The sequence below is a fragment of the Glandiceps talaboti genome, chromosome 8 (genome assembly GCF_964340395.1).
Source record: "Glandiceps talaboti chromosome 8, keGlaTala1.1, whole genome shotgun sequence".
Taxonomy (NCBI): domain Eukaryota; kingdom Metazoa; phylum Hemichordata; class Enteropneusta; family Spengelidae; genus Glandiceps; species Glandiceps talaboti.
The window spans coordinates 12294834-12309522 of NC_135556.1; the positions used below are offsets into that span (position 1 = coordinate 12294834).

The following is a 14689-nucleotide window of genomic DNA, read 5'->3' on the forward strand; positions in this document are numbered from 1 at the left end:
TGTAAACATATCATACACACTGTGTTGTATCACATTTACTTTGTAAACCATCATGGTACATCAGTTTGTAATAATATAGAAATTAATTTGTACATTTAAGGTAATTCCAAAATCAATTTACACATCCCTTAGTACGTATCTGTGTATTAAGCCATATACATATAAGTTGTAAGCTTGACCAATATGTAAATTTGCAAATATTTTGATGAGTAAATTTTAAAATTTGCCAGACATACGTAAATTTGTATCTCAATGACTCATATATAAATTTGTAACCAAACGTGTTTTTATTAAAGTTATATGTAAATTTGTAACTCATATGTAGATTTATAACAATATGTAAATTAGTAACTCACATGGTAATTTGTAACCCTTACATAAATTTGTACCCAGATGTAAAATTTGTAACGATATGTAAATTTGTAATTCACATGGTAATTTGTAACCCATCTGTAAAATTGTGCCATATGTAAATTTTTTGACTCATATGTAAATCTAAAACTGATGTGTAAATTTGTAAACCACACTGCGCACCACATAATTTGTATACTACCACTGTGACAATATAACATTAAAAGACCAAACCAATATATTAACACTCACACATTCCCGCAATAGCAGGAATTGGTGGTGGAAGGGTTAATCTAACATGATATAGATATGTTATATGACAACCATATAATGTTAGAAGTAGTTTATTCATCATATCGTAATACAGGGATTTAAAACTGGAGTAGGTTGTAGTGGGTTATACATTATGTTATCATGGAATACTTGAAGGAATTCAATGTAACACGTTACTAGTAATCTTCCATGGATACACAGTGAACTATATGTAGAGACCCCTAGGCTATCTCATGAGAAATCATTTTGAATTGATAGACATCTTATTAATATTTCATATCAAAAAATTCCTTTTGTAGTAAAAGCAAAATCACATTACATCTTTTTACAAGCATCACAAGTTTTAACTTCCAGTGGTAATTTCTTTTGTAGTAAAACAATATCATTATATATCTTTACTAGCCTCAACTTCCAGTAGTAATTGATTATGCAGCATTATCACTTGCAGGATATGGATTCATTTTGTTCAATCTACATTGGGTATGTACAACTGTGGACATGCAAGTGGCAATAAGTGAGACTTGTTACAAACAGGGAAAGTAAACAAATGAATTGGATTAATAACACTTGGCACACCATGCTGTAAGACTTGTATTCGTACTCACATTCACAAACAAATTTGAAGTTCCCCTGGCATTTCATGTACAATGAAGAGGCCAGAACACTGCCCTTATCAAAAACAAAATGTAACACAAGCCTCTGTACTTCCAACTTGCTGTACCAAGTTTTATTAATCCCATTCATCTGTTAACTTTCCCTGTTTGTCACAAGTTCCATTTGTTACAGTTTGCATGTCCATAGTTGTACATTTTCCAATGAAACTATTAATCACATTGGAAAACGGTGATGGCGATAATTACAATCTCATTATATAGATAGCGAACTTTTCATTTCAGACATGTTAAATAATTTGATGGAAGCCTGGCAATATATAAATTTCTGAACTCTAGAAATTCTGGACAGCATTTGAACTTGACTTACCCATGTCCAAGCATCGGTCTCTAGTCCTGATTTTAAACACACAATAATAACGCAATACTGAAAATAAACGACACAATGTATCATTAGCTTTGGATAATGTTACCATGACAACCATGACGTAAGATGATGGCATGAGTGTAATATCAGTAAAGAGCTTTATTGCTGTGATAATCGGAGTGTCTTAAAATCAACCAATTGAATGTCTGTCTAATTTAAACAATTCATAGGATGATTAGAGAGACAATATGATGATGAAATAGTTGACTATACAAATTAGAAATCTATTTGATAATGAAATAGCTATCTATTAGAAAATAAATTAGAAATCTATTTGATAATGAAATAGTTTTCTATAGTTGTCTATTAGAAAATAAATTTGACATCTATTTGATAATGAAATAGTCTATTAGAAAATAAACTGGGATGGGAGTTGTATGCTAGATCCATACAAGGGGTTTGTAGGGGATGGCAGTCATAGACTGGATATAGGTTTTACATACAAGGGTTGTATGGGGGGGGGGGGGGGGTGGAAGTTGTAGCCTGGATATAGGTTTTACATACAAGAGTTGTAGGGGGATGGAAGTTGTAGCTTTCATACAAGGGTTGTATGGGGGGATGGAAGTTGTAGCTTTCATACAAGGGTTGTATGGGGGGATGGGAGTTGTAGCCTGGATATAGGTTTTACATACAAGGGTTGTATGGGGTGGGGGGGGGGTGGGGGGTGGGAATTGTAGCCTGGATATAGGTTTTACATACAAGGGTTGTATGGGGGGGGGGGGGGTGGAAGTTGTAGCCTGGATATAGGTTTTACATACAAGAGTTGTAGGGGGGATGGAAGTTGTAGCTTTCATACAAGGGTTGTATGGGGGATGGAAGTTGTAGCTTTCATACAAGGGTTGTATGGGGGGATGGAAGTTGTAGCTTTCATACAAGGGTTGTATGGGGGGATGGGAGTTGTAGCCTGGATATAGGTTTTACATACAAGGGTTGTATGGGGTGGGGGGGGGGGGTGGGAATTGTAGCCTGGATATAGGTTTTACATACAATGGTTGTATGGGGTGGGGGGGGGGGGGGGGTGGGGGGGGGAATTGTAGCCTGGATATAGGTTTTACATACAATGGGTTGTTCTGGGTATGGCAGTCATACTATTAAGGTCTACAAAACCTAATCCAGATGTAGACAGAGATTATAAATATAATTGTTGGGTTTTATCATATACCTCATAAATTACTTAAAGTACATTTTAAAGTAGCCATATGAATGAAGAATAGGTATTTATTTTGGATTTTTAAGTTACCATATAAACACATTTTATCATGGCTTCCTACTTGAAAAATCAATATGAAACAACCTATGCGAAGTCCTTGTTTGTAACTCAATACATAGTAAATAATTACTAAATGTGTGAAATGTGTGAAATCATTGTCATTGTATGTACAATAACAAACATTTGACATATTTTTTTTTAGCTTTTTGCACTGTATTGAGTTACAAAACACAGACTTGGTCATTATTGTTTCACACTGTGTTTTCAAGTAGAGGGAAGCCATCATCATGATAAAATTGTCTTATAAATTAAAAATCCAAAATAAATACCAAATCCTCATCCATATGGCCACTTTTATAAACAATAACAACATATTTGGTGACAATGTTGGTTATGGTATTGGAAATTAATGGCTATGTGGGTTAAAATTGCCATAAAAAAGAAGAAGCCAAGGCCGTATCACAAAGTGGATTGATGCGTACAATGACCTTATTTGGGTAAAGTGTGTTGGATCATGATATTGAATGGATAGAGCGCCGACAATTACTCCATGGTAATACAGAGGATATTAGTGTCTAGGTATATCATAAATGATTTGACCAACTTTGCCAAAATTCATAAATCAGTGTCTTTGCTATAAAGTTCCATGTACCAATCCATTTACAGTCGATAAACGATCAGGAAATGGACGTATTAAAGATGTAACTTTCAACATTAGTTTTCTCCACATACTAATCTTGTGCTCTCATTGTAAAACGTTTAAAGCAAGGCTTCCATTTCCTTACATTTATATCAAAATCTCATTAAATGTAAAATTGGTTTAGTAACCTTTCAAATTTTACAAAGTAGCCTGCAGTCGTATGGCTTACTGAATATATAGAAGACATTTCATTAAATGTACAAGACCTCTCTTAAAGTTGTCAAGAGAGGGCACTATACTAGCACAACAAATGGTTAAAAGGGTAGTCACATTTATGTCTGTTTCTCATAAACCAGATGATCTAAGATTTAGAGAATTGGACAAAAAAGAATTGAAATCATGCCCTCTATTGCCAGATCGGGAAAAAATCATGTGACTGATAAGATGGCAAAATTCAAAGTGTGCATCTAGCTGGACAAAAATGATAACTTATTGCTGAAATTGGGGACTTTTCATTCACAAATCAAATGTCTCATGGTTTCCTTCTGGCTTCAATTGTCAATTGTTAGCTATCCAGACAGTTAAAAGTATAAATTATGAGTTGGAAGCATCACCATCATGTACACAAACTTACACTTTTTTTGTCATTTTTTTTGTAATGGACGGACTGAACTCGTCATTTTTAAAGGTGTTATAATAAGAAACATTGATTGAAATAAATACCGCAAAGTCTTGAAAAAAGTTTACTTTTGATTGGTTAGAAACCAAGAACAGAAATAACATCAAAAAAGTGTCTGGTACAATAAAGACATATAGCTTTCCAATCAGTTGATCCCTTCATATAACTCTATACTGCCATAACAAATCATTTCAGTCTATATAAACTTCAAACTTAGGGGTTTTTTTTTCTACTTCTACTTTGATTAAAGACATATATCATTTCTTTTCTAATTTTAAACAGAAAGACTAAAATTAGGAACTCAGTGTATTTTTATGGTTCTATTCTATGAATGGTGCTAGCACAAGTTGGAACACAGCCAGTCAGGGCTTGATTCCATGAAAGTGTGACCTCTGACACAAACGACACACTGACTATTAATCAAAAATGTAATAATCACTCACAGTGTAGACCATATTGCCAAAGAAGTAATGATCACCGATATGTCCACTGGACCATGCAACATCTGTTACCAGGGCACCCAGCGGTATCCAAAACAACAGTGCAGAATGATAAAACGCATTAGCTGTCCACTGCCAAAAGACCTGCCAAAAGACAAAAAAAAACACCACAAAATATAATATTCACTGCAGACAGTCTTAAAGAAGGCCTGTTATGTTCTATTGTTCGGATCAGTTTTCTGCTTGTTGACTTTCTGAATAGGATTTATCGGATCACTTCATTCCTTTGGATATGACTGCCCCCCCAAATGCTCTAAGGACGACATCGTACCTGCTATGCATGGATGACTACGACCCTAGTACTCATGCATAGCCTTAAAACTTTGGTTGTCAGCGTGTCCACTTACACAGGTATTAGGTCTTCATTGTCTGCTCTACTGAGCATTGTGCTAATGTCTGCGTCTATAGAGCTGCAAAGTCATCGACATCAAAACACAGAAGGCTAAACTCATGGTGTCAAATACTCTTTACCAAAATGTGTTTTAAAGTCAAGCGTTGTAAAGTTTTACTCTTCCTGAAGAGGAATACTATTTGTAATAAGAAAGTTTTAAATTTCAAAAACAGTAAACTTTTTAAGTGTTAAATTTCATGAAATTTCACTCAAGAGAAATGTGGTCTGTAATAAGTAGATTTTTACTCTTTCTGAATTTTACAATTCTTAATTGGTATGGTTGGTATACATATTTTTGCACTGACAAGCAAAATATGAAGTTTTGTTGTCATCTCAAATCAGGCCAACAAAGAAAGACTCCAAAGGTTAGTTTTAAGTGATAGAAAATTGAGTTGATGTGAGCTATTCTTTGAGATGAATGATGCCAACATTTCATACAACTGCCGACATCAGACCATGGACGAATGATCCTTGTTACAAACAGGGAAAGTAAACAAATGAATGGCTAATAACACTTGACTCAAAATGTTTGAACAGCAGAGACTTCAATCTATTATTACACACCATGGTTTGATAAGAACAGTTTTATGGCCTCTTTATGTGTACATGAAGTGCCAGGAGAACTGGAAATTTGTTTGTGAATAGTGAACTATTATGTAAAAATGGCCATAAAACTGTTCCACATTATGGAATGTAATACAAGTCTCTGTACTTCCAACATGTTGTGACAAGTGTTACTAATCCAATTCAATCATTTACTTTCCCTGTTTGTAACAGGTTCCGTTTCTCAATGGTCTGATGTTGGCAGTTGTAATCCAGAAAAGATCTACAAATTGATGCATTTTATTTTCAGGTCTAAGGGAGGTTGATTACATGTACACTGTTGTTTCACAGCAGACAATTATAGAGAAAATTTCTGTCACAGTGCTATTTTCAGCTCTATGGGAGGTTTCTGGTTACATCATAGTAGATACATGTACTTGAAGAGAAAATCCCTGTGTTGGTGTATGCCATTTTAAGCTCGGGTTTTGTGTTGGGGGTGGGGGTGGGGGTGTTAATGAACGCATAAATTGTTGTAGAATAGTAGATAGCTGTATAGAAAATTTCTCTCATTGATGCCGTTTTTGCAACATAGAGCACAAATAACCATGGAAATCACAATGCAAGGATGCTGTTTCCATTGGGACTGCTTATCTATAAAACCTCCAACACCTGTTGCCATAGCAGTTGCCATAGCAACTAACATCATTTATGTCAATTTCTCAACATAGCGGGTGAATCCTGACTACTTCATATTTGTATGTTAGTCCTGTAAAGGCTATAAAATGGGTCAGATTTGTAACAGGTTCTGCTGGTGGTTATACTGCTAACAAGGTGAAAATTGTAAACATTCATTCAAACTTGGTATAAAGGTAATCTATCAGGCATGGTGTGAGATATACACACTAAATTCTGGGGGGGGGGGGGGTTTGTTATTTTTTGGGGATGTTTTCACTCACCTTGGTGTTAAAGAGTTCTGAATTTTGAGATGGTTTGTACAGTTCAGGGAATTGTACAAGACTGGCTTCAGTACATGTCCTATCGAATAACCCAATGGCAAAAGGTGGCAGGGCAGTGAAAAACTGAAAGGAAAGGTCAGAGGTCATGAGCATAAATTATAAAGTACATAGTATGGAGTTCATTGGGCACATACTATTCTGTTTATATACATTTATGTAATCAAGTAAGTCACATTGCCTTACAGGATCAGAAAGAAATAGAATCTAGTGGAATATACATAATAATATTGTTTTTTATATTACTTGTATGAATGACACTTTATTATATTAATTATTATTCTACTCATAATGGAAATATGTAATACTAACATGAAATACCCAAGATAACATTCAAGGAACAGTCATTATAGTTTGACATTTTTTATCTTTACAAGAATGGGTGAAAATGATGTTACTTTTATCTTTGTATGTGTTGAAATGGTTATTTGATGGCAAAGCTATTCATTTTTCTAAGGCATGATCAGTGCACCCACTAAACCAATTTTATGCACCTTCGATCCAGACCCACCAAAATTTGGCATTCTCCTATCGCTGACTGTGTGGTGATCAACTCACAAGAAAACCAAAGTTTTATCACTTTCTCGTGCAACAAAAAATTGTCTTTCGTTTAGAGGGAACACTGAATATAAAGTGACTCAATATCATAATACAACTATATACAATAATATATAAGGATGAAACTTACAGGGGAACACCCTGGAAAGAAAGGCATTTTCATGAACTTTTGTTTCTGGAAGGAACTATTCTATCACCATTGCCATCTTTAATAGTGTAGCATGGGTAGTTTCTTACTGGTTTCTGTGTGGTTGAATCAAACAGAGCCAATGAACACTAACAGTGCCTATTTACTTCAGGGACAAATGTCATGGATATTCATTTTTCAACCATTGCATAAACATTTCTGTTGACTCCCACGATGCAATGCAGCTTACAGCAAAGATCTCCAAATAAGGGGTCAGGGACAACAGTTACTTCAATTCAAAGTGCACATAATGAAGGTGATGTGAAACAATGAACTGACATTCCAGAATCTAAAAGTTCATGAAAATGCCTTTATTTTGTGGAGTGGTGTTCCCTTTAAAATCTAATGAACTAAATGTATAATGATATCAAACCTAAACACAACACAAACATTTATGGAGAATTAAAACAAGAATAAAAACTATGAAATAAAGTCAACTTTGACAGGAATAGCGTTACAAATATACTGTCTATTAATTATATGTCACAAAAGCCAAGTTGAACACTTTCAAAAAAAAATTTGGGATTGATACCCTGGTTGTTCTATGTCATGACAACACATGTCTATGCCATTGGTTTTGTATTTTCAAGTATATGTCAAAATGTCCAATACCACTGTTTTTTCCCAATATTTGATACCTTTATATGCTTACGTAGGTATAATTTTATCATTCCCATATTTGTCATTATTTAGCCCTAAAATACTTGTTCATCACTTCCTGTTATTGGCTTATTGTGGCAAAGCCAATCTCTCTCATATTTTCCATAGCAGAACAAAGAAAAATATTGGCAAACTACTTGATTGTGTTCAATACGACTTGCATTATGTGTACATGTATATAAAGGTCATGGTCTTAGAAATGAATCAATAAAGGGGAGAGGGCCTGGCAAGGGTGGGGAGAGGGCGGGATTGAGTCAATAAGTCATATATTTTCCAAATTGACTGAATGTAAACAAAACTAGAGATCTCTTCAGCCATTACAACCCTGCTATGTAAACCAGTACCAACAACCTCTATTTGCTGAATAATCAGCTTTTATCATCAAATGTTACACATTGTCTTCTGGTGAACACTTCCTGTTTTAGCTATACTAGAATCATGAACATAGCACACTCATTGAACATATATTTAATGTAATTTGGTTCACATCATCAGTCTATTATTACTGGTACCTACATCATAAATCTAACAAATAAATTAGTCACAAGAAGTAAAATAATTTTATTGTCCAATTTTCACAATGACTTTGGACACATAAGCCTTATATCTTAAGTTAGAAATAGGAAAAATTTCCACCATTGTAAATTAACCATTATCTAATTAGGATTAACATAGAACTAGTATTAAAGTACTGAAAATTTGGGCCTAACTTTCAAAAACATTTTCTCAGTCTGTGAGTAGGAATTTTTATTTGTAACTATGAATGCAAAGTTCATGGACATTCATTCTAACTTCTATGATTCATATGATAAGGCAATTTCATTCATATAACAGTAACTATTTGAAAATTACATCTGTGTATCTGTACACATATCACTCCTATTTTGACTTGATATTTCTGTTTCTGTGTCCATTAACTCGGTAATACTAATAAGTATTGCATCAAGTTGTGGTTGTACATGCCATTGTGGGCAGCACTAGTAAGGGTAGAGACTGTGGATTCACTTCTGCATTGAATATTTCAAAAGATGGAGCTCAGACAATGTTATTTGTGAGGCTGAGATATGGTAGGTTGGGGGAAGGGGGGGGGGGGGGGTGTTGAATGGGGAAGCTTACCACATTGTAAAATGCAATACACCAAGAATCAAACAATGCTTCCCCAGAAAAGGCACATATAATCTGAAACCACAGCTGAGGTAAGAAAAAACAACAATAACAAATAATATAGAAATAAACATGAGATACACAACAATATAAATACATAATATATCATACAACTAACACCAGTACAGTTTAAAGTTACAGTGTGTTGGAGAAGAAATCTATCAAATTTGAAGATTGTAGAAACAAAATCAAAAACAAGTCTTCATTGAAGACATATACGTCCATACTTTGATTGCACATGTATATGGTAACAACACACTGCAAGTTTAAGCTGACTAACAGCTGTTAGAAGACACATTCATGCAAATACAACGTTAATAACCATCACTACAACTACACCAAATCTAAAACTTACCACATTATAGAAACCTATACACCAGCGATCAAAGAGGATCTGAGCTGACAAACCATTTACCCAGATGAACCAGAACTGAATGAAATGTGTAGTGAGTTAATAATGGATGTCATGCTTTAAAGGTTAACTATACAGAGATTTTCTATGACAATTATAATTATGGAAATTTTAACTGGAAGGATGAGACAGTGATTGTAGTGTGGAAAGATTTCTGATCTCAACATCGACAGAATTGGATTATTTTCAATGTTTTCTGTCAGGTTGTGAAATATGCCATAATCTAGTTACTCATCTCATAATTATTTCCAAAAGAAGTGTCACAAGAGGGTGATCCATATGAGGAGAATTGAGGGCTAAAATCATGGCACGGCAAATGTAGCAGTCAACAAAAATATGGCTATAACACCCTGCGAGTTCTCAAATGTGATCTAGAAGTTAGTACAATGTTTTGACGGGTTGCAAATGTCACAAACTTTACCATGACCTGGGAAATTATAATTCTTTTTCAAAGGAGGCTATAAGTACTCAACTATGATGACCCTCACTTCTGGTCCAAAATGGTGCTTCTGAACAGCACTCCTAGTGGCCAAACTATACAATTTTTTTGTTTTTCTGATAACAAGAATATGGCGTATACTAACTCTGCAGAGTGACGCCGATGACAAATACGAATGCCTTCTGTCGTTGACACACCAAACATAGTAGCACTTTAAAAAACTAACCAAACATATTGCCTTCATTTGCAAGTGTTCAACTTCACAGTTTGTAATAAATTTTATTTCATACAACTATTTTTTGTCATATTTATTTCAAACGGTTGAAATTCTGCGACTTAATATTTTCAACTTTAACTGAAACTCTCTGGTTTATAAGAACGCCAATTTGACATAGAGTGAGATCATGCAAATCCTTCCATACATTCAATATTTGTTAAAATCATGTCTATTATCAAAATCATGCAAAAAAATAATGATGGATTATAGATTACTTTGACTAGTTGATTTTAAATGATCATGTCTTTCATAAATTGCACAATTTAAAAAATTTTCATATTCATAAATTCCAAGTATTTTCAATGGCCCAGAACTAGAGGGATGTCATATCGTTTAACATAGGAATTGCATCGATCTTGTTCTGGGCCATCATTTTACTTTTTGTTCAGAATCAAAACTGAGTCAAGTCATGCCAATTCTTTGTTTATTTCATCATACTACTGTCATGCAATTTATCATATCATCTATGTACACGCTGAATCTTCAGAAATGAATTTTTCTTGAAGTACTATAATTCTATGAAGTATTTATCTTTTGTCGCAAAAAAAATCTATAAAGCTGTTTATTTTTTATCATGTAGAGAGATTAACAACTTTGAAATAAGTGCTAGAATTCAAAATATACTCCAATCTGGTAATGAGTTTTGGCTTCTAACATTCTGTACAAAAACATTTTCCACAATAGCATCAGTCTATTTCTGTTTGAATTTACGATGATTGATTCCAAACAATGCTACCGGTCTCTTTGAGTTTAATAACAGTAATTGCAACAAAATTGTTGCTCACCAGGCAAAAACATAAACACATGCATGTATTGAGAAAAGTGAAATGTTTCAAATCAATTTTAGACATATAGATGCAAGCTCATCAGATTACTGTATCAACATAGACATTCACAAACTTTTGAGGACTACGGATATTTACCACAACTTGTATAGAAAATAAATTATGGTGATAAAGAAATGGGATGAATGTCAGAAAACTGTGATAGTAAGGAAATGATTGCATGCATTACTAAATGAAAAATAAAGAGATGTTTACCTCTATTATGTAGAGAGTTACATTCTTATAGAATGAATAAAGAATAACTTTACTAAGTCTGTTGTAGCTCCATACACCATGTACTAACAGTAGCTTAATAAGGAACCTAAACTGTGCAATGGAATAATCTGATGCACAAGCTGCCTGTAAACCTTCATGGCCACTGATTCCTATACCAACATGGGCTGCCTGTAAATTGGTATAGATCAAGAAATGTCACACAGTTGTGAAGAAAATCATTCTATAGGTAATTATGTCACAATTAAATAATTTTGAAATGTAAAAGTACTGACACACACACACACACACACACACACACACACTCCATGAAAAGCACATTCAAAAGCAGTCTACAGTTCTCTAGTATGAAATCACCATACTGAATATTCTTAGACTATCACCAGCAATAGTAGATTGTATCAATAAACGAACAATGTAAACTTTCTAAGACAACAGTCCTTATTTACCTGTATCATACCGACATCATTGGCTCCATCACCTATAGCTAACGTTATAGCTTGACAATTCTTCTTCACCATTTCAACTATTTCAGCCTTTTGAAGTGGAGATACCCTGTTTGTGTATAATAAGAGATAACGTACATTACATGTCCAATGGAAACAGATTTAGAAAGATTTGTCTCTTTGGCACTCATAATCTTTTGCTAAACACAAATGATGAAAGGAGTGTACACAATGATCAATTATTCCATCTAGGAGAAAAAGAAAACACTTTCTCTCTCGTTAGTAATGAAATTTCAACTCACACAGTCAAACTTGGAAGTAAATTTTGACTCTGTGAGTAGAAATTTTCATTACTAAGCATGAACCCAGAGTCCGACCCATGAACATTCAGACTCACACTTTCTCTAGTGCCTGTTTCTATATACATATCATACTGTAGAATTAGTGAATTGACAGCCTCAATGGACCAGGCCATTTGAGTTGATGACAACACCACAACAGTACCAGTGAGTAGGGAAAACTTTAACCTTTTAAGGTCTTGGTTTCTGGCAACTTTATGTATTTACACCTTAAAAATAGGGTGTAAACTTTTAAAGGGTTAGTGAAGATATGGAACAGTTTGTAAACTGCTGTATTGGACTCTCTGAGGTATCTTTAATCCCTTGAGTATCCTATACTGTATAGACGTTCACCCTGTGTTGTGTTCTTGGACATCACTGGCTATGATGCTGTGGTGGCTACAGTCCAGGAATACATGGGAAACTACTGATGTTTACCATATACTTCCAGGTATCTTTCAATGTATGATGAGGTCATACAGTTGAACTAATAAACCTGAAAATACAATACTCTCTTGCTTTTACTTTAAAATTGAGTAGTTAAAAGCATCTATTCACTGTTTTGTATGTCACATTGTAGACAGTTAATTTGAAATTACTGCTTGGCTGTTTAGATTCATTTTGTCATATTTCTCAACACCTGTGAATTGACAAAACGATGAATTCAATAAGTACTGTACTCACCTGCAACATATAACAGCTTTACATGATATGGCGAGATTTAGAAAGTCCTTTCTTAGTTCGTAGGATAAAGCGTACTTAAGAGACTGCAATAAACAAAAAAAAACATCTATGTTAGTTGGAATGATTTACGAAATGAAAATAAGGAACAACTTTAATACACAATGCAATCTATCATAGCATGAATAAGACTGACAGATTGCAGTCGAAGCTATCAGCTTGTCAAATTATGTTGTATGTACTGGGTAAAATTTTAGTACACATGGAACAATTTTATTTTTTTAAAATGAATTTTGTCAAAGAATGATTCTAAATTGCTTTAATGATCTGTTCTCTTGGCATTATACCATTTTTTTATACCATGAAATGTGAATATTAGGGTAATACCCAACTAAATTATGAATGTTTGTGTTATTCACGGTCTTCAGGGGAACACTTCCTGTTTTTAGCTGTAAATTATATTGAATTTAATGAATCATTTATTAAGTTACATGTACACCTAAACACAAATTACAACAAAGTTCAATCAACTGTATCTCTTAGTCTGTCTCAAGCTATCCTAAAACTACCTACTAACAGCAAGTAATCTCTATTGATCACAGTGTAATCTTTCACTCCCTGATGTTTAATTGTAAACAGGTTGTTGATAAGACCAAGACTGGCTAGTCACTACACAGATAATATGACACACATACATTTACTCAGATGGGAAACAAACAACTCCAAAATTTGATGTTAAATTAGCAACTAGAACACAATACAACATTGCAACTTTGTTTATTATACCAGATTAGATAGCCCACAGTGTTGATATCCTGAAGATCTACTTCAAACTCCACTGGTGAAATATACACTAATTAAACATCAGGGAGTGAAAGATTATACTGTGATCAATAGAGAAACTAGCTGCTAGTAGGTAGTTTTAGCACAGCTTGAAACAGGCTATGAGGTACAGTTGGTCAAATATTGTTGTATTAAAGTTAAGCCACAAGTTTAGCAAAAATTATCCCTCCACCAAAATATATGAACTCAGCTTATGCCCCTTTAAAATATAAAAATATTTGTTCAAACGTTATAATACGTTGAAGTTTTCAAATTGACAAAGGAAAATTGCAAATATCAAATGTCAAAAAAAAAAATGAGTTCAGATTTGTTTGTACATTTACCCATAAATAATATATAAAGATACAGAATGTATATTACTATTATTAATACATAAAAATCATTATTATGAATAATTTGAAAGCAAATGATTGCATACCAGTCCATCAATAATAAGACCGACTTCATTTTCTTTGCCGAGCTGATCACCAAATGTGGTAATGTGTCGTAGTAACGTCTCTCGAGTATCATCGTGGTTCTCTTCATTAATTATAATCAATGGCATAGATTCTTTTAATAGCCGACATGAGAAACCTACAAACATTAAGTGATGAATACAGGATGATTAGTGTTGTTCCACGGGGAAATTACATACACTTTAATTTATAATCGTTTGAATGTTCATTACCGTTAATGTGTGATGGATGTAACATTTCCAATCAGTGCTGATGGATGTAACATTTCGAATCAGTGTTGGCGGATGTAACATTTCCAGTCCGTGTTTTGATGGATGTAACATTTTGAGGACAATGAGTAATCAATGTATAATGATGTACTGAAAACATTATCATTATCAACACTGGAGAAAGATAATTCAATGTTTCTAATCTTTTCCTTGTTAGTTTACATAATTTATATAGTAATTGTAAATTTCAGAGAAATAGACCTGTGTCTGTTTTCTTTCCTTCCCATTATATGTTTTTAGTTATATGCATTGAATTTACAAACT

The 14689-nt window shown here is 33.8% G+C and overlaps 1 protein-coding gene across 3 annotated transcripts in view; it reads right to left on the bottom strand.

The window, feature by feature from the left end:
• LOC144439491 (putative phospholipid-transporting ATPase IA) overlaps positions 1 to 14689 on the bottom strand; it is a 64485-nt gene that overhangs the window by 15252 nt on the left and 34544 nt on the right. For all 3 annotated transcript variants that reach the window (XR_013481105.1, XR_013481104.1, XM_078128787.1), the window contains exons 23-30: positions 14120 to 14274; positions 12862 to 12944; positions 11843 to 11948; positions 11376 to 11564; positions 9563 to 9637; positions 6582 to 6704; positions 4635 to 4775; positions 1606 to 1662 (exon numbers count right to left, since the gene is read on the bottom strand). Coding sequence is in view for 1 of the 3 variants with exons in the window: in XM_078128787.1 (XP_077984913.1) it covers positions 1606 to 1662; positions 4635 to 4775; positions 6582 to 6704; positions 9563 to 9637; positions 11376 to 11564; positions 11843 to 11948; positions 12862 to 12944; positions 14120 to 14274 (929 nt within the window). In the remaining 2 variants the exon portion in view is untranslated. The remainder of the gene's footprint in view (positions 1 to 1605; positions 1663 to 4634; positions 4776 to 6581; positions 6705 to 9562; positions 9638 to 11375; positions 11565 to 11842; positions 11949 to 12861; positions 12945 to 14119; positions 14275 to 14689) is intronic.